At 38.5% G+C, this 22,090-nt stretch overlaps 1 protein-coding gene across 1 annotated transcript; it reads left to right on the top strand.

The window, feature by feature from the left end:
* The first annotated feature begins 21,083 nt into the window (after positions 1-21,083).
* On the top strand, positions 21,084-21,674 carry LOC113291376. Its single transcript, XM_026540913.1, has one exon. It carries the CDS (start codon positions 21,084-21,086, stop codon positions 21,672-21,674), a length of 591 nt encoding a protein of 196 aa, XP_026396698.1.
* Positions 21,675-22,090: the final 416 nt, after the last annotated feature.

Below are 22,090 nucleotides of genomic sequence, written 5' to 3'. Positions count from 1 at the left end.
AGATGGAAAGCTAGGTTCGAACCGTTACCAGTTTCTGAGACTACCCTAATTCCTTCTTTAGAAGAGCCCCCAAAGTTGGACCTTAAACCACTACCCGATACTCTAAAGTATGTGTTTTTAGGCCCATCTGAGACTTTACCTGTGATTGAGCTTCCGATTTGGATAGTGATCAGGAAAGTAGGCTAGTAAAAGTACTTCAAGACAATAAGGAAGCTTTAGGGTGGACTATAGCAGATATTAAGGGTATAAGTCCTACTGTGTGTATGCATCAGATTCATTTAGAGGAAGACTCCAAACCTTCTAGGGAGATGCAACGTCGACTGAACCCTAACATGAAAGAGGTAGTTCGAAAAGAGGTGCTTAAGTTGTTAGATGCGGGTATTATTTACCCAATTTCAGACAGTAAGTGGGTCAGCCCTGTTCAGGTTGTCCCCAAGAAATCAGGTATCACTGTAGTCCAGAATGATAATAATGAATTAATCCCAACCCGAGTGACACACGGATGGCGTGTGTGTATTGACTATAGGAAATTGAACAAGGTCACAAGGAAGGATCACTTTCCCCTTCCTTTTATCGACCAAATGCTAGAGAGATTAGCTGGACATAGTCACTATTGCTTCTTAGATGGCTACTCCGGTTATAATCAGATCGTTATTGCCCAGAAGACCAAGAGAAAACACTTTTACCTGTCCCTTTGGTACCTTTGCGTATAGACGCATGCCTTTCGGGTTATGTAATCCCCTGCGACTTTTCAGCGTTGTATGATGAGCATATTTTCTGATATGGGTAGAACGGTTTTTAGAGGTCTTTATGGATGATTTTTCAGTATTTGGTTCATCTTTTGATGAGTGCTTGCATCATTTGACATTAGTGTTGACTAGGTGTAAGGAAAAGAATTTAGTGCTTAATTGGGAAAAATGCCATTTCATGGTTGAATCAGGAATTGTCTTAGGGCACATCGTTTCTTCAAAGGGTATAGAGGTAGACAAAGCCAAAATTGACCTTAAAGACTCTACAGGTCCCAAAAACTGTAAAAGATATTAGGTCATTCTTAGGGCATGCAGGTTTTTACCGTCGATTCATTAAGGATTTTAGCTTGGTTTCTAGACCTCTTTGCAATTTGCTTGCAAAAGATGTTAAGTTTATCTTTGATGATGCTTGCTTAAAGGCTTTTGATAAGCTTAAGACTTTACTCACTACTGCCCCGATAGTCCAGGCACCTAACTGGAACCTACTCTTTGAAATTATGTGTGATGCTTCAGATTATGCTATAGGCATTGTGCTAGGTCAGCGAGAAAACAAATTACTCCATGTGATTTACTATGCCAGCAAAACTTTTAATGATGCCCAAATGAACTATACAACTACCGAGAAGGAATTGCTAGCCATCGTGTTTGCCTTGGGTAAGTTTAGATCCTATTTATTAGATTCTAAGATCATAATCTATACTGATCATGCTGCTTTGAAATACCTTTTTTCTAAGAAGGATACCAAACCTAGATTGATTAGATGGATCCTTTTTTTACAAGAATTTTGTCCAGATATTAGAGACAAAAAGGGTGCAGAGAATTTGGTAGCAGACCACTTGTCTAGGCTAGTTGTTAGTTCCCCTAATTATTCCCTTCATATAAGGGATAGTTTTCCTGATGAACAATTGTTCTCTGTTTCCCGATCACCTTGGTATGCAAATATAGTGAATTATCTTGTTACTGGTCGAATGCCTCAACATTGGGGTAAGCAAGATCGTTCTAGGTTTTTAGCCGAGGTTAAGCATTTCTTTTGGGACAATCCTTATTTGTTTAAGTATTGTCCGTACCAGATTATTAGGAGATGTGTATCTGAGAGTGACCAGTCTAGTATTATCTCCTTTTGTCATGAACATGCATGTGGGGGTCATTTTAGTGCTAAGAAGACTGCTGCTAAGATTTTGCAGTGTGGATTTTACTGGCTTTCGTTGTTTAAAGATTCCCATAGTCATTGTGTTTCTTGTGAGCGTTGCCAGAAGTTAGGAACCATTTTCCGTAGAAATATGATGCCTTTGAACCCTATTTTAATGATTGAGGTCTTTGATGTGTGGGGCATTGATTTTATGGGTCCATTTCCTATTTCGTTTGGTTATCTTTACATACTTGTCGTTGTAGACTATGTGTCTAAGTGAGTTGAGGCGGTTCCGTGTAAAACAAATGATCACAGGGTCGTAGTCCAGTTTTTGAAAGATAATATATTTACACATTTTGGTACGCCGCGATCTATAATTCGTGATGGAGGTTCACACTTTTGTAATATACCGTTTGCTCTTTTAATGAAATAATACGGTATTACCCATAAAGTAGCAACCCCATATCACCCTCAGACTAGTGGTCAGGTAGAGGTTTCCAATAGGGAAATTAAACGTATTCTAGAGAAAACAGTTAATCCAAATAGGAAAGACTGGTCGTCGAGGCTTACTGATGCCTTATGGGCTTATCGTACTGTGTTTAAGACACCCATTGGAATGTCACCTTATCGTTTAGTATTTGGAAAGGCATGTCACCTGCCTGTTGAGTTAGAGCATCGAGCCTATTGGGCTATTAAGAACTTAAACTTTTCACTTGACAAGGCAGGAGCTCAAAGAAAGCTCCAGCTCAATGAGTTGGACGAGATTCGTAGAGATGCATAACATAGTGCTAAGGAGTATAAGAACAAAATGAAACTTGTGCATGATAGGAATATTTTACGAAAGTCATTTTCTCCAGGTCAAAAAGTTCTTCTATATGACACTCGGTTGCATCTATTCCCCGGGAAGTTGCGCTCTCGATGGACCGGTCCTTTTGTGGTCCGTACTGTTTTTTCTCATGGCGCTGTTGAGATTGAGACACCACATGGTAGTAGTTCTTCGAAGTTTAACGATCAGCGATTGAAGCCCTTTTTAGAGCCTTTTCCTACAGGTGATGTTGAGGAGGTCCCTCTGGAGGACCCTGTTTACCTTGATTGACCATCGAGGCGATTTTGTATGTTGTATATGATTTTTGTAGGTTTTTGGTTACACTTCACCCATGTACTATCTTTCCGACTTCTCTCTTTGCTATTTCCTCATGTTACTTATATTTTTGGTATTGTTCTTTAATTAGAAACATTGAGGAAAATGTTAGATTTAAGTTTGGGGGTGGGGTAGAACTTTTTGTTAAGGATGGCACTGCCCAATCTAAGTGGATGGAAGCATTTTGGTTGTAGGAGTTGAGGGACCAATCTGATTAGATGGAAACATCTAAAGAGTCTATTCATAAAAGCATAGAGCTCAGGTGTTAGAAATAACATGGTAGTTTCGCCATGTCTCATTGAGTCCTTTTCACTTCTTTTTTTTATTTTTTTATTTTTAAAATATGTTTCTCTAAGTGATTAGGCGGGGCTCACGATTCAAGTTGTTACCATTGCTAGGGTGAAATACAGTGATTGAGATAGCCAACAAAAAAAAAGAGAGAGAAATTGAGACCAGACCAACTGGAATAAATTCAATAAAGTCGACCACTGGAACCCTTGTATATGCCAATTGTGTTGACCTAGAGTTAGGATTATCGACCACTGGTACCCTTGTATATGTCAGTGTGTTGATATTAGTCAGACCGGTATCTCAGTCCATTAGGATAGGTTCATTATGGCAGTGGCCTTCAGACAGATATGAGAAACACCGTTCACCTTAGTCAACATCAAAACCATCTATGTTTTTCTATATCCATCTTCTTAATCTATCCATGTGATTTGTTTGATTCTGAGTTTGGATGCGACTATCTGAATAGAGCTCTGTCACTTTATATGAATTTTAGTATGCTTGAGTGCGAATTCGTATACAGCAATTGGAATTTCGCATCAGAGTACTTCCTCCTGTAGTCAATAAGTATGCCAACCAAGGAGATTCTTTAGTGACTTCCAAGGTTCTGTGTAGATATCTAGGGTCTGGAGTATAAAGGTTTTGTGGGTATACCTCTGGTAAGCCCTCCGGAGACTACACTCCGCCATTAGAGACACCCAGGGGTTTAAAGGCTTATTGCATACGCTAAATGCAATCGACGATGCCTGCAACAGTGAGTTAGGATTTTATTTCTATTTTATTTTTGCTCGAGGACTAGCAAATAATATGTTTGGGGGTATTTGATAAACACATTTTTGTGTCCGATTTATCTCGATTCTATATATTGTTAGGGCTCATTTTTGTACTTATTATGGTGTTTTATTTATTTGTAGGTATTTTTGGCCAATAAACATTTTTGGAAAAAATTGGCTCGAAAAGTTGTCGGAAAGCACCCGGAGGACACTTGCTATTCGGACCCCCGGTTTGGATAAGTGGCACCCCCAGGACACCCCTTAAGGCAGCTGCTAAAGGCACCCCTACTCTGGATAGGGGGATCCCCCTTTCTTCACAAATTCAAATTTCAAATTTGGCGGGAAAACAAACCAGCATGCATGCAGATTAGGGTTCGCACTCTTTGGAAGATTTAAGGAGATTCAATCTCGGATTTTTGTTGGGATGGACTTTCTAGAGAATAACAGGGTTGGTATATGTGATTGGATCGAATGAATTGGTTTAGATCGACCGGGAGAAGGAAACAAAGGTGTTGTGGTCACGGGTTGCTGTTGGAGTATTTTTCGACAATTCAGGGAGATTAAAGGCTAGAAAAGCTTCCCCAATATTTGTAGTTATCTAATAAATAGTTTGGAAAGATTCGGAGAGGTCAAATACGCGTGAAGAGAGTTTGGCAGAAAGAAAACTCCGAAACTTGTTGTGGAGATAAACCAAGATTTTGGGGGAGATTTAATCGAGTTGTGGCCTATAAAAGGAGAGGGGATAAGTCATATAAGACGTACGCAACCTTAGGAGAAGTTTAGAGGAGAATAGAGAGCCGAAATCACGAGTTGAAAATTGTTTTCCGCTGCTGCTGCACCAAGAACACGAAGAACACTGACGCACAAGCAACTGTCGCAGCAAACTATCGTTGTTTCACAGCAGTATCTATGTGTCGTTCATCACAGCGGTTGCATTAGGTCTTTAGATATTGTTTCTCCCTGTAACAGTGATTCTGCAACACCAATAAACTGTTGCGAATCGTCTGTATTATCACTTTTCATCTTTTTAATCATCTTTTGAGCCATAAACAATTATTTTGAGATCATGATTAATATGAGGATCTAAACCCCATTGCTGAGGCGATAGAGGAAGCTATTTTTCCAACAAAAAGCGGTACAATCTATTTTATTTAATTTATTGCAATTATTATTATGATTATTTGCCTTGAACTATTATTGAATATGACTTTTATTTGAGTGATTGTGATCTATTTTGATGGAGTATGCTTAGTTTGTAGACTCTTGATGTTTCATACTTGGTACTTACAAATTGTGGACCTTGAATGGAAGTTCCAGTGATGTAATATTTCACAACAATTATATTACATGCTTAAAAAATAAAAAAATCATATTAGAACAGGATTGATTCAAAATGAGAATTTGCAAATTATATTTTATAAATTGGTGGTTTCATTTAATGCACATAAATGTGATAGATGAGCCAAATGTTTTGTTTGATTCAGAGGGACCTACTATTTCCACCAAAGGCATTAAGCCCAAGCACTATGGTGACCATTTCACTACCCTATCCCTCAAATATAGGGAAAAAACTAAAAACACAATCACTGTGGTTTTCCTACTTGGGCAAAGTGGATCATATCTGATCTGCTTAATAGGGAAGGGAAATCACAGTTTCCGTGTAAAAAGTTACTTTATGGAAACTGAGTTTCCGTGTGATTTTATACGGATACTCGGTATCTGTTTGGGAAATTTTATTTTTGCTTTTGGTTTTCATTTTTAACACTTTTATTTCCACTAAAACTCTTTATTTCTAATTATATTTCCATTTTTTTCTCTTCAATTTTTTTTATCCATAGTAAATATTTATCAAAACCCGTAGAAAAAAAATTTAGAAAAAAATGGTAAAACTTGGCACTATTCACACAGAAACTTCGAAGTTTCCGTACAGTGTAGGAAAAGGATGAAAACAGACCATAGTGAGGCTTCCTTTTGAGCCATATCCCTTCCCTTATTTGAGGGATAAGTAAGGGATGCCCTCTCCCATAATGCTTGGCCTAAGAGTTTTATCCTTCGTGCAAAGAAAATTGTTGTTGTCGGTGATCATGATTTCGTTACAGAGACTTATCCTGCTAATAGAGTGATTGTGTACGAGGAAAGACCAACTACCCACCGTACTGCCAATGCTAGGTCTTCTGTTAGGGATGAACCATTTCTTACCCGTAACTTGTAGTGTAGAATGTATTAAGTTGCTTTAAATATTTCTAGCACATATCATACGTTCTAAATGCTAATAGTTTTGTATCCCTATTGTACAAAGCTTCTCAATAACTTACACATAGAAGACTATACTAAAAAGGAAGTAGTCGAAGAAATTAAAGACTTCAGACCTATTGGGTTAATGGGAACAGTTTACAGGATGATATCTAAAGTACTCGCGGAAAGATTAAAATTGGTGTTGCCGTTTGTCATTTCACATCAACAGTCGGCCTTTATTAAAGGTAGACAAATTCTGGATTGCGCTCTTCTAGCCAAAGAATGCCTTTCAAGAATGAAAAGTGGCATTCCGGGAATTATATGCAAGATAGATTTCGAGAAGGCGTTCGATCACGTTTCCTGGGATTTTGTGGATGAAGTGCTTGCTAAAATGGGTTTTGGAGATCTTTGGAGGAAATGGATACAAGGATGCATCGCAAATACTCCTCTTTCGGTTCTTATAAACGGCTCGGATCATACAAAGTTTACAACGGGAAAGGGTTTGAAACAAGGAGACTCTCTCTCTCCCTTCCTTTTTCTCATCGTTCCGAAGCTTTGAGTCTCATGTTGCAAACAGGCAAGGAACTTGGGCATATAGGTGGGTTCACGATGAATTGCAATGGGGTAAACATCACTCACCTCCAATTTGCAGATGATACGCTAGTTCTTCTTGACGATTCTATTGAGCAAATGAATCATCTGAGATACTATTTTCTAGGGTTCGAGATGTTGTCAGGCCTTCGTATCAACTTTGCAAAATGCAGCATCTTTGGGGTCGCAGGAGCAACCAACTTGGATAGCATGGCAGCAATGTTAGGGGTGCAATCCAGACACTCTATCATCTTCTTATTTGGGTCTTTGTTAGGACAACTGTCTGAATATGTGCACACGCTGTTTTACGTATGTGCACATGATGTGCACACTGTATTCTCGAGTATATTTGCATATATTCTGTCATTAACCTTAGGAGATTCTTTCCTATAATGTAGCCTGTAACCCTAATGTATATGAATAAAAAGAATTATTTTTGGTGTTTCTCATTATCGATTGAGAACCCATTCAAAGCTGTGCTCCAATTTGGTATCAGCCTCTCCTCGATCCAATGGCCACTTCTTCCACTTCTGACTCCATTTCCTTATCTACAACCGTTTCCCTCAACTCTTCTTTCAAAACGGCCATGACAGTCTTGCAGAATGCTATCACCATTAAGCTTGACTCTATGAATCTGCTGCTTTGGAAAGCACAGTTTGAACCCTATCTTCAGGGGTATGCTCTTGAACACTATTTTACGGGATCTCAAGCGTCTCCACCGGAAGTTCTAAACAATGCTCCTAACCCTGCCTATATCAGCTGGGTACGTGAAGATAAAATTCTTCTTGGATGGCTGTTCTCCTCTCTTTCACCAGCTATTCTTGCTAAAGTGCGTGTCTGCACCACATGTGCTGCTGCGTGGACAAAGATTGATGAACTTCTTGCCTCAAAATCTGAGGCCAATGTCTTAGCAATACGCCGTGAACTTCAGCACCTTCAAAAAGGGAATCGCTCTATGACTGATTATTTAGCCCATGCAAATCGTCTTGCTGACTCTCTTGCTGCAGCCGGACATCCTGTGTCTGATATGGAGCTTCGTCATATCCTCCTTGATGGGCTTGATTCCTCTTTTGAAACGATTTATGCATCTCTTCAAACTTCCATGGATCGTTTTACTGTTCAGACTTTTGAGACTCACCTTTTATCTTATGAACGTCGTGTTGAAAAACAGAATCAGTCCATCGTGTTACCTCAAGCAAACGCTGTGAAGTCGACTCCAAATCATGGAAAGGGCTCTTCTTCAGTTGCTGATGCTATCTGTCAGCTGTGTGGTAAGTCTGGTCATGTTGCTCAGGACTGCTTCAAGCGTTTTGATAGAACCTACAAGCCTCCTCGAAAGCAACCATTCCTTAGAAACTCGCGACCTAATTCTCAAGGATCTACACCAGCAGCTTATGCTGCCACTCCTTCCAGCACATATACATATGACTGGCTTCCTGACAGTGGTGCATCACACCACATGACCAATGCTATATCCAATCTTCATGCTCCTACTGAGTATACTGGACCAGATCAGGTAAAGGTGGCTAGTGGTTCACATCTTGGTATTTCTCATACAGGTTCGGCTCTCTTGCCTACTCCAACTCGAAATTTTCGTCTCTCTAATACCTTATATGTTCCTCATCTTTCACACAATCTCTTATCTGTCTCTCAGTTCTGTCGGGACAATAAAGTTCTGTTTGAGTTTAATGACTCTTGTTGTCTTGTGAAGGACCTGCGAACGGGGAAGGTAGTTCTTCAGGGCACACTTAAGGATGGTCTATATACGCTGAGTCCTGTTTCCTCAGTTACTGCTCTAGTAGGGGAACGGACGACCCTACAGTGTTGGCATAATCGTTTAGGTCATCCCATGTTCAGAACTGTCAAGTCTGTTCTATCTCGCCATAAGCTTCCAGTATTAAATTCTCGTATTTCTTTTTGTCAATCTTGTCTAGAAAATAAGAGTCATAAACTCCCCTTTCATTCTAGTACCACTGTTTACTCCAAACCTTTGGATTTGGTTATCTCTGATGTTTGGGGGCCTGCACCCTCTCTTTCTAATGAAGGTTATCGATATTATGTTCTTTTTGTGGATGCCTTTAGCCGTTTTACATGGATATATCCCATGCATTCAAAAACAGATGTTGTTTCTATATTCATGTCCTTCTCTAAACATGTGGAAAATCTTTTCAACACTAAAATCAAAATGTTTCAAACTGATAACGGAACCGAGTATCACCGTATTAAACCACTACTTCGTGAAAGTGGAACTCTTCATCGGTTATCTTGCCCACACACATCCCCTCAAAATGGCCTAGTCGAGCGACGCCATCGCCACATTGTGGAAACTGGTCTAACATTATTATCCATGGCATCTGTTCCGGTGAAATTTTGGTATGATGCATTTTTTACCGCTTGTTTTCTCATGAATAGAGTTCCGTCCTCATCAACAGGGTCTCGCTCTCCATATGAGATGCTTTTTAACAAGGTTCCGGATTACTTATCCCTAAAAACTTTTGGATGTTTATGTTTTCCTCACTTACGGGATTACCGCTCCAATAAGCTTGAGTCGCGTTCTTCTGCATGTGTCTTTCTTGGGTATGACTCTGCTAGAAAGGGTTACAAATGTTTTCATGTATCTACTGGTCGAATATATTGGTCTCGACATGTTGTGTTTGTGGAGGACTCGTTTCCTTATGCTGCCACTGAACTACCTTCCTCTTCTCGCCCGGACCAGGTACAGTCTTCTACTCCCCACTTTGTACCTTTACCTTCTCCGTCCAGCACCATACTTCATCATAGTCCTCCCATAGAACACAATCTCACAGATGCTCGTCATGGCTCTCCGTTGCATCAGACCGTTTCATCCAATCCATCCATTGACTCAAATATGCCTGCTATCATACCCAGTTCAGCATCTCCTTCTGAAAACTCTTCTGCTCCTCTCCACCCTCACTCCGTTCTACTGCAGACTCCAGCAACTCCCTTTCTGTTCCACCAGTTGATGTCTCACCCTCTACAACCACTTTGCCACCACCTGCTGCTCTCAATGACCATGTCATGGTTACCCGAGCCAAAGCTGGTATCTTTAAACCCAAGGTTCTCCTAGCATCCAAACATGCAAAACTTACTGATGATCTTTTTGAACCTAGCTGTTATACACAGGCTAAAGCGGATCCAAAATGGTGCAGCGCAATGGATGATCAGTACAATTCTTTGATGAAAAATGGAACATGGACCAAGGTTCCTTACTCTCCTGGCATGAATGTGGTTGGCAGCAAATGGGTTTTCCGCATAAAGCGCAAAGCAGACGGCACCATTGAACGACGCAAAGCTCGTCTAGTTGCTCAGGGCTTTAAACAACAGTTTGGCATTGATTATGGGGAGACCTTCAGCCCAGTAATTAAACCATGCACCATTCGTATTGTTCTCACACTTGCCTTGACATACAACTGGCCAGTGCAACAGCTCGACATTCAAGATGCTTTCTTAAATGGTTTCCTTGATGAAGAAGTTTATATGAAGCAGCCACCGGGATATACTGACCCTCTTTTTCCAAAACATGTATGCAAGCTACATCGATCTATTTATGGCTTAAAACAAGCTCCGAGGGCGTGGTACCATCGTTTCAGCTTGTTTTTGCAGAAATTAGGGTTTGTAATCTCTAAAGCTGATACATCTTTGTTTATCCGACACTCTTCTGGGGAAACTACTTTTCTCCTAGTCTACGTCGATGATATTATTCTTACAGGTTCGAATATATCTTTTTAGAGAAACTCAAATCACAGCTTCATCAGGAATTTGCTCTAAAGGATTTTGGTCAGCTGTCTTTCTTTCTTGGGTAGAAGCTACCTGGACCTCCACAGGCTTATTTCTCTCTCAAAGGCGTTACATTGAGACCTTCTTCAACGTGCAAATATGCATGGTGCTAAGCCTGTTGTAACTCCTCTCAGTACCTCTACTAATCTACATCCAACTGATGGCTCTCCTCTCACTGATCCGACATATTACCGTAGTCTTGTTGGTGGTCTGCAATATTTACTCCTTACACGGCCTGAGATTGCTTTTGCCGTAAACAAAGTATGTCAATTTATGCACGCCCCTACGACTGCACATCTCCTTCTTGTGAAAAGAATTCTTCGATACTTACAGGATACGTCTACTCATGGTATATTTCTTCGACGAGGCTCTTCTCTGCAACTCACCTTCTCAGCTTACACTGATGCGGACTGGGCAGGTGATCCTACGGATCGTCGTTCTACAAGTGGCTACTGTGTTTTCCTTGGCCCTAACATCATCTCCTGGAGTTCACGAAAACAGAAGACAGTGTCTAAATCCAGCACGGAATCTGAATACCGTGGACTGGCAACTGCTACAGCTGAACTCATGTGGGTTGAGTCTCTTCTTCAAGAATTAAGGACTCCCATTCGTACTCCTCCGGTTCTGTGGTGTGACAACTTAGGTGCAAACTACTTAACTATGAACCCTATTTTTCATGGCAGAACCAAACATATTGAGATAGACTACCATTTTGTTCGAGAACGTGTTCAGAAGGGACAACTTATCGTTCGCTTTGTTTCCTCGACGAACCAGCTTGCTGATATATTCACTAAGGCTCTGCCTAAAGATCGCTTTCTATCTTTGCGTTCCTTGCTTACTGTTTGCCAACACCCGCATGGAACGAGGGGGAATGTTAGGACAACTGTCTGAATATGTGCACACGCTGTTTTACGTATGTGCACATGATGTGCACACTGTATTCTCGAGTATATTTGCATATATTCTGTCATTAACCTTAGGAGATTCTTTCCTATAATGTAGCCTGTAACCCTAATGTATATGAATAAAAAGAATTATTTTTGGTGTTTCTCATTATCGATTGAGAACCCATTCAAAGCTGTGCTCCAATTGTCTTCCATTCGGGGATACGTCAAAAGGCCAGCAAAAGTGGGACTCAATTATATAAAATCAAGGGTGCGCTTTCTTCATGGAAACGCTCCAGCTTGACTAAACCGGATAAGTTATCTCTAATTAAGAGTGTATTATCTAGCATTCATATATACATGCTTTCGCTCTTCATAGATCCTGCCAAAGTCATCAAAGCTATTGAACAAGTTATAAGGAATTTCTTATGGGATGCCTCCGAGACTAAAAAATGTTACCATTATGTGTCGTGGAAAAAGTGTCGTATTCCTCTGAAATGTGGTGGATTGGGCATCAAGTCAGTTAAATGTATGAATAGAGCGCTTCTTTCAAAGTGGTGGTGGCGTTTTAACAAGGAAAAGACAGCGTTGTGGAGAAATGCAGTGGCTTCGAAATATGGGACAACTATGATGGATAGAGAGACAAAGAAACCAAAGTCAGGGAAAACTTGTGGAGTTTGGAAACATATTTACACTCATCTTAAATCCTTCAAGCAGTGCACCAATCTCAAGCTAGGAGACGGCCAAACGATCAGATTTTGTGTGGACACCTGGGTAGGGGAAACACCATTTAATGATGTATTCCCTCACATTTACTCCATTACTTCTACTAAAAACTGGACAATGCAAAATTGTGCAGCGATGTTATTGAACGGAGGTTCATAGAACCTAGGTCTGGACAGAAGAGTATCACAAGTTCAAATTGACGAAGTCTCTACATTGCTGGTGATGATAGAAAACTTAATGATAGGTTCTCATGAAGACTCCTTATCCTGGTCCATTGACAAAAAAAAGGAGTGTTTTCAGTAAAGTCATCTTATTCTTGGTTTGCGAAGGAGCATCTAATGGAGCATTTGGTCAAGGGCTTGGCCGCATAAAGTGGGTTTCTTTTTATGGAAGGTTTGTCATAAAAAACTAGCTGCCATGGATATCATTTATAAAAAAGGTAAGCTTTTGGTTAATGGATGTCCTTTGTGCCGCCGAGATAGAGAGACCATTGCCCATCTTCTTTTCCATTGCCCATTTGCTTATTCGGTTTGGCAACATTTTATGCCGAGTGCTAAAATGGATTGGGTGATGCCTAATTGCATTGACCTTCTTATCAAAGGTTGGACGGTGAATAACCAATCTACTACTGAAAAGTGTCTTTGGCATGTGCTGCCAGCGGCTATTTGTTGGTGTATTTGGAGCTATCGGAATGGCATCGTTACGACGAGCTTGAAGACTCTCATAAAAAAACATAAAAAATCAAGCTTTCTTCTGGCGTAAAAACTTGAAATCTTTGAAAGGGGTATGTGTCGATCAACTCATTGCTAACTGGGATCTTTTTGTTTTTGTATCTTAATTTTCTGTTTTGTTTTTGGGTTTTATTTTAAGATGTTTTAGGACTGCTGGGATTTGGGGGAGGTTGAGCTTGCTCTTCCTCTCCTTTTGGGTTGTTTGTCTTTTTTTGTTTCCTGCTTACTCTTCGTAAGCTTCTTCAATCTATTTCCTTTAAAAAAAAAAAAGAAGACTATCACCATAGCAAAACAAAGTGACGTGTCTTAGATTGAAATAAAAACATTAGAAAATGTTAATAAACCATATAGCAATTGTTTGCAGCATGGTATGCCGAAAGTATTCTGTACATTTGTAGCCGTTTTTTGGTTCTACTTAGTATATATTCTCCCACTTCTTTGATCCAACATTAATGCTACTTACAAGTTCAAAACAGCTCGCTGCCAGTGTTTTAGTTTGGAATTTTATGTTGCTGCGTATTTTATTTTTAATTACTAACAAAATTTGGTCAGTTTTTCTGGGCGATATTTAATTTCCCAATTTTCATATAATTGGTCACCTATTTATGAATTTAAAGTGGTTTTATTAAGGATATATTTCTCCTTTATTTGTGATACGAAGAATTTTCACAAGCTTTTTCAATATCCGTCATCGAATAATTGTGCAGCATTACAAGAGCTGAATTTCAGTTGTTTCATAGGTGTTGAGGAAGTTGTGCGAATAGCATCCAGTTCCAATCATAACTGTTTGTTCAAAGTTAGCGCGTGCGTTCACATGAAGTGCTCTATTATTAATTTGGCTTAATAGCTGTTTAATCCGTTTGAAGTCATGTGAAACTACTATTCCCTCGGTTTCAAAAAGATAGGCTTGGTTTTCTTTTTTGGATATGTCAAAAAGATAGAATTGTTTACTTTAATGGAAAATCAAATATTATAAGTTTACTACTTTATCCATTATTAGGGACCACATTTTTATTTCTTAACAAATATGGGGACCATTTCTCTCTCCTTCTTTGCTATTTAAAATGCAAAGGGGATCACTTTTTGTTGAAAGATAACTTTAGAAAAAGCATGAAAAAGTAGCTCAAACGATTGGTTTTCTTATTTTTTGTGCAAACTCAAATAAACCTATCTTTTTAAAACGTAAGGAGTAGTTGTTATGTCCAGTGTCTCACCTTCCACAACCATCCAGAACTTCAAGAATAGCAGGATCCATAGGCCAAAATGGCAATATTCGATGTCTGGCTTCAAAATGAATGCAGGAATGCCGTCCCCTTGGGGACCCATGCTATGCCGTGGTAAGTTAGGAACGTATAATAATCGGGCAGCTCGGGCCAATGCAACTTCTAAATACCAGGGAAATCTGAAGTACTGCCGCGCTAAATCTACATGCTCGTAGTACTAAGTCCTGATAAATCTACGCGGGAACTTTAATCTAATTCTGATTTCTTTATGTATCAAACTCAATAATCATGCACGTTCATTTATAGGAGATACTCTTTTTTCTTTTTCTTTTTTAATAAAAAAAAGATTTTATTAAAAACTAAGAAAAATTATATACATTTATATCACAGTCATTCATCAAAGCATCTGTAACCCAAAGTTTAAGGTTGTTGTGATGGAAATTCGACCAACAAAAAGAACCTTTTTTACATCTTTCCCATTTAGCTAGTTTATCTACTTCTTTAAGAAAACATCTATTAACATACAATACTTTACTATTTACATAACCCAAAAGAACCTTCACTTCTTCCAGTATGTTTATAGTTCTCCATTCACAGCCAGAAGGTTTATTAGCCAAAAAATTTGCTACATTCCTGCAATCTGTTAGCACCTGATAGTCGTGCAGATTCAGTTGTTTTGCCCACTCCAACGCCCCTTTTACTGCAAGCGCTTCTCCATATTCTGAATTGGTGGTGTATCCAGCAAAGACTTTAATATCAGAAATACATTCGTCTATCCACAAAAGTAGCCCAATACCATACTCCCCTGTGTTTGAGTCGAAAGAAATATCCACATGAATACAATTTTTCTTGTTACTCATATTCCCAATCAGTTGGTTTCTATAATAAGAGTTATGCAAATTAGTGTTGTACTGTTTTATCATCAGGAAATCTTTTTTCATAGCTAATGACCATTCATTTAATGCAATCTTTTGGAGATACTCTGTTTTCCGAAAGCTCAAATTTTAAGTTATGAAAGCGTATTAGAGCAAGTCTTATGGTGGAATCCAAACTATTCCAAGTGTGGAAAAACCATGAAATGTCAAGTCTAGTGGCTTCCAAGTTGGGGTCTTCCACAGAAAATCCAAGTAAGATTCCACGGTTTCGTGGAAGGGTTCGTGGAATCCATCTGAACGCCAATAAGAATAGCGTTAAACACAATTAAGAATGGAGCTAAAAAAACGCAATTAAGAATTGCATTTTTTTTTATCCGTAAATTTTAAATGAGTTGTTGAAATCTAACGGCTGGAAAAAAAAAAGCTCAATTCTTAATTGTTTTTTTTTAGCTCCATTAGGAATAGCGTTTCTACTATTCCACCATTACACTTGCGCTTACATCCACATTTCCAAGTGCTGAGATGGCGTGGAAGATGGATGGATTCCACCATAAGACTTTGGTTCATGTTAGTTACGTACCCTAGCCGGCTGATGATAAGACAAAAAGCTAAGATCACTATTGTCTTACTAGAGGAGAAATCATTCCTCCAAAGAAACAAAAGAACACCAACCCACACAAGCTCGCCATTGCAGTGACAAAAACGACAAAAAAAAACAACCAATATTCCAACTAAAGGAAATGAATTACCAAGTCAGAACCAAAAACACCTATGAACCCAATCCCATGCCACCCCACCCCTCACCGCACCGCTGACGGAAGAAAACATAAATAAAACGACCGGGTCTCGAGAGTTTTGCTCTTTATACACCAAAACATCCAGCCTTGTCAATAAAGTGGTCAAATGAGTATACGGATGAGGTACTACTACATGACTAGTGTTAACAGTGTCGTCCCGATAATCCATGATAGAATCAAGAAGATCATTGGACCTATTTTTGAACTTTTGAACGAAATTAGGTGCATAACTTTGCCATTTGTGTGCAGCCTCTAGTAAAGAGGGGGACTATTGACACCCAATTTCGTACAATTATATATGGATCTTAACGGAAAAATGTTGCCCCGACGAATCTAGCAACAAACATGGTAAAAGCCCAAATTTAGTTTGAGCGTAAAATGTTACTTGCACCGGATACGTTGGACCAACATGAATCCACCATGGTCGACCAACTTTGAAGTCCACTAATTTGTCCCCAAGAGGTCGACCAAGTCAAAATTTCATCTACAAAACTAGTATTTTTTTTGGGATTTCAACATGTAGACAGGCGTGCAAACAAGGTGGCTGATTTGTTAGCAAAAAAGGGAAAAAAAGAAAATCTAGCAGACTTTTGGTTTAACAATGTACCTATGTTCTTAATTCCTTCAATGGCTTTAGACACAGTCAAAGCTCAAAATGTATGTAACTTAAACTTTGTTGTACACACTACAGTTGGCGTCAATTCTGTTGATTCAGTCATCGGAGGAACAAAATCTAATTTCCAATGAGTCTGAATCAAAGGATTAACCCTCTTCCTTTGGTAATCTACTCTACTTTCAAAAAAGAAAAGGTTAAAAGTCCTCCTAGGTCGGTGCAAAGCCCCATTAGTGATATCTACCCCAAGGGTCGACACCAAACACCAAAGTTTCGACAGTATTTTAGCTTGATTTCTAAGTCTTTCCTTTCACTAAATAATCCTTGGTTTAGAATCTTTAGATGAAATCTCGTGGAATTTGATAATGATATCCGATAGTTTTAAGAATATAAAATAATATTTTTGAAAATCATAATAATATCTAGGTTATAATTTGAACCCTTTGATTTAAGGAATTTGATCTAATTCATGGGTTTATAGGGAGAAATTCTGACGAAAAAATTTAGAGAGAGAGAGAGAGTCGCGTTGTAGATGGAGAGATTTGGTTGAGATTAAATAAGAACAACGATGAGACCAAACAAATTCATTTTACATTACAGAAGGTCAAGCCTGAAACAGTGGTACTGCGGTTGCTAGGTTCGTTGCGGAGAAGCATCATTTGTTGGTTCCAATAAATCCAAGTTATATCTTATCATCCTTGAAACAGGTATATAGCATACCACTTGAGCTAAAAAAAATTTCTTTTTAATACGTAACGGTCTTCAAAAAAGCAAATAGTCTACCTCAATTGCTGGGAAATTTTCCAGATTATATTTCTACTCTAGTAGAGGAAGACAAATGTAAAATTTTCAGTTAAATGAATGAATTTCTTTTAGTATCAAAAAAATAAAAATAACAATAATAAAAAAAAAAATTCTGGAGATATCCAAGCAGGAAAATAAGACTGGTACAAATAGACATGCCAACAACTGCAAGTACAATAGGTGAAAATAAAAGAACAATAAAAGATGATAACAAAGGGAAAATATATAGATATATGCTATTGTTTCAGACTGCGACGGAACAAGAGAAAAAAATCATCAAGGACTATAGAGGCTTCATCGACGATTAAAAAAGGTTGTCAGCACTAAATACCAATTGTAGGAGAACAACTCTATTAAAATAGGTGAATGCCTGACGACTTGGAGGAAACAATAGATTGCAACCAACAGGAACATCGATTCACAAAACACCGGTCCCAAGCCTTCCGAAGAGGTGTGGCTTAAAGGAGACATGTCACCCTTCTCAGCAGAAGAATGATAGTAATAATAATATAGGTTATAATAGTGTTGTAAATCCGAAGAATTGCATCTAAGAACACAAACATCGGCAACATAATATCCCAAAGAGAAATTGATGAAAGACCCACAAAGTTGCAATTACCGAAGAACAAATAGCTAATATAAAATCCAGGAAGAACTTCAGACACGTACTCTTTCTGTATCAATCAACCCCCTTGTGACCATCAACAGAATATCTCCTATACTCATAACAGATATATGTACTTACTACCCAAGCCTTCGTCGAAGGAGTCAAATGGCTTAAAGGTCTTATGGCGAGGTATATCAAGTAAAAGTGCAAACTGAGATCCAGTCAAATATATAAAATGATAGATTGAGAGGAGGAGATATTCACTGTTTAAAATAATATAATCATAATCTCATCACGAATCTGCTGAGAGGAGGAGATATTCCCTGTATACATCCAACCAGACTAGTTGTACCCAACAATGATAGACACCTTAAACCCCTACCAAATATAAATATTGACAACCCAAGCCATCGAAGGTGTAAACTGGCTTAAAGGTCTGCCAACGAGGTATATCCAAGAAGAATGCAGAACGATTTCCATATAAGAACCCAAATGTACTCTAAGAAATAGAATGAATAGAATGATAACCTTGAAAATCACCCAGCACAAGAAGGAGGCAAATAGACCACTGAAATTCCGAAAGAATCCATAGACAAACCTCAACTCTAAGTATAGTATAACTCTTAATAATATTATATATCTAACACCTTCATATCGGCAGTGGTTGGCGGAATGGAATATAAGTAATGGTTTGTCCTTTCCTAACATTGAGGCCTTTTTAGCACAATTGGCTCAAGAGTTGGAAGAAAACTCTACAGTTAAGCATGTTCGGGCGGGAACAATACAAGGATGGGTGACCTGTCGGTAAATTACTGGTGGATGACCGAAGCGATGCCCGTCAAAAAACCTACACTATAGGATAATCGCAGTGACTAAGTAAGGAAAATATTGGTGGAGGGTCGGGTCATTACAATATAAATCACTAGGAAAATGACCCCAATGAGCAAAATCATCCTCCAAAGTGTTCAAGTAATCAATAACATGCTCCAAAAGAGAGAGAAATAAGACCCTTCCAATCACGAGAGAACAAGTACAAGTCTAGTTATCTGTCTTAAGGTATCAATTCCCATGATTTCTAGCTTATGAAAATCCCTTAAATTACACATAACATAAGAAAATATCTTATGGTTTGATCCATACTACAACAATCTTTAACATGCTGCTCATAAATTTTAAGCTTCAACAGAATGCATTAGGTAGTTGTATCTTAAAATCATTACCATCCAGTGATCATCTTTATCCAATTTAACACAGATTCTCAACAAATAAACAGAATAAGAAAGTCATACTCCAACTTCACCCTCAAGGTAATTATAACCTACATCATATTTTCTAAGCGCCAAATTGCTTAAACACTACAACTCTCGAGAGAACAAATAGAGATCAAGTCTTATATGTCTACAGGTGTCACCATTTTTAAATGCACTGTAGTGGTAGGATTTACACACATCCTCACGAGAAAATCTAATTTTAAGAATCCAACCAACACAATAACAGTCTGTATCACACATAACAATAGCCTTTTTTACTTCATAGAGAAGAACAAAAAAGCTCAGGTTCGGGTAAGTTTTCATGGATGAATACCAGATTTTATCATTTGTTTCAATTTCTAACAGGTGGAAATCAAGTTGATCTAGACTTAGAATTATGAAAAAAAAATATCTCCCCTGCATCCAAATGCACAAGAAAACCCGAAACATGAAGGAAAATAGAAGAAAAATGCTTATAGGTTTCTGAAGAGGGCGAGCTGTTACTGGCATCTCCAACATTAACTTGACCTGACCAGTACAAGTATTTACTTGACCCATCCCTTGACTTTTACCACCAAAGCTTTGACTCCGCTCAGACCATTTCTTGACAGTAGAAGACCGGTCAGTGGGTCGACCGATATCTAGGTCACCTGAATCATTGACATCACTTGCAGAAAAACAGTTATAATTCAACGGATCTTCATAAACACGTCGTGAGAGATCTGTAATGGATGCCGGAAAACAGTTATAACTCTCTGGATTTTCGGTAGTGTACATTGATTGACTGCAGCAATGAGTAATCACAGTAATTTTAAGATCTTCGTCCAGGATGTTAGGACCACCCAAGAGATCGCAAAGAGATTTAATCTCAAAAAGCATATCATCAACGGGTTTTACATAACTAAAATTTAACTCCAGTTGATTAAACAACTGGCAGATCAAACAAACCTCAATAAAAAAACAGAAAAAAGAAAGAAAACTCGATGAAAATTACAGAAAAACTAAAAAGAGGGAACAAAACCACTATGTTTATCATTAAAAACACACAACAATTACACTGTAAATGAGAAGGCTACTTAAAAAAACACAACCAAAAACAAAAGTAAAGGAAAAGAGAAGTCTCAAGAAAGGCATAAAAGAAGAAAACAAATATCAGAAGAGAATGGAAAAACAAGAAAGAACAATGAAATCAATAGAAAGAGGAAAGATCTGAAATGAGACCTTAAGGTACCCGATAGAACAAAACCCAAAACTACGAAATCTAGAACAAAAGAATCAGCCCAGGAAAGATTGTTGTGACTCCACACCTCCTACACGTATTTCCCTTTCTTAGCTTTTCCTTATTTAGTTTGGTTTCCTTAAACGGCAGTTATTGAATGAACTAGAAGGCTTGTTTACCAAGCAATGGTATTATAAATACTTGAGTCTTGTAACTCAGAAGATCAAGAATACAATTATAACTTCTATAACTTCTCTTCCTTATTCTTATCCTGCAATTCTCTCTTAATTCACCTTTCAATTTCGTTCTCTACAACTTATTTCTTGCTGGTTTTGAGTTCCTGTTAGTTGTTAAGGTCTACAACCATAACATCTGTCATCAGAGCTGGTTAGGTCTTTATCTCAAAAACACCCAAAAAAAATTTTTCTTTCTCACGCTTCCGAATCATGACACTAACGGATGAAGTTAACCATCTTATATCTACCATACAAACCCTGGATACTTCCGTTCATGATTTTATGGAGACTGTTGTTGAGAATTCTCAGAAGGTAGATCAATCTCGCCAAATTGTTATCGATGAGCTTCTTCAGAAAACATAAACTTTGCATAATACCAGTTTGGAATCTATCTTAACCGCACATCGACGAGAGATGAGTACCTTGCTGCAACAACACAAACAAGATACCACCAATCTTGCTGATACTGTCACTCGTAACATGGCATCAATATTGCTTACACGTTTTCCTCTAAATACCCCTTCTCCTGGTTTGCATAACGCTCAGGGAAGCAGTGGTCCTTCTGGTAACACTCACGGTAACCCTGGTAGCAGTGGTATTCTTGGTTCTCCAATACCTAATAACTTGAAGTTTCCTATCTTTGATGGAACGAATCCTGCTGGCTGGATCTTTCAGGCAGATCAGTATATTCGGCTTCATCATACAATTGAAGTTGTAAAAATTGATATTGCTACTTCTTCGTTCAAAGGCGACGCTAATGCTTGGTATCGTTGGATTCAACCAAAGCTCACTAATCCTACATGGACACAATTTTGTTCACTGGTTCGTGAACGTTTTGCTGATAAGAAGTTTTACAATACACGTTTAGCGTTGTCCACACTTTCTCAACAAGGTTCGGTGCGTGATCACATTCGAGAATTTGAACAACTTCTAAATTTCGATACAGATTTAACAGATGATTATGTCATTGACCTCTTTGTTCGATCTCTCAAAAAAGAAATCTGATCTGTTGTGGAAGTTTTTGAGCCACCCACATTAGCTATAGCTTTTCAAAAGGTTATCAAACAAGAAGATGTGTTACTGTTTAACCCATCTTTTTACAAATATATTGCGAGACAAAATCCTTACAGGCAGGCGCCTTCTTCGACCCCTTCCTTTGATCCAGCTAATACAACTCTTAAGAAGTCTACCATTCAATCTGGCGTTAAACATTTATCTTTTGAGGAACAACGGATACGACGTGAGCAAGGACTGTGTTTCAATTGTGACGAACAATATAAAGCTGGGCATGTGTGTGCAAAGCCATTGAACTCTAGATTATTGATTCTAGATATGTCTCCAGAAGTCCATGTTGAAGATGATGAGTATCCACCTGCATCTCCTACAGATGAGATGATTACTCCTGCGGCTGCAAATCAGAT

The sequence above is a fragment of the Papaver somniferum genome, chromosome 6 (assembly GCF_003573695.1).
Source record: "Papaver somniferum cultivar HN1 chromosome 6, ASM357369v1, whole genome shotgun sequence".
Lineage (NCBI taxonomy): Eukaryota > Viridiplantae > Streptophyta > Magnoliopsida > Ranunculales > Papaveraceae > Papaver > Papaver somniferum.
The sequence above is the reverse complement of the archived record's forward strand: the minus strand, read 5'-3'. Positions and strand labels throughout refer to the sequence as shown.

Excerpts from the sequence above, each read along its gene's own strand:
- LOC113291376 (XM_026540913.1), top strand. The coding sequence starts at position 21,084 with ATGAGTACCTTGCTGCAACAACACAAACAAGATACCACCAATCTTGCT.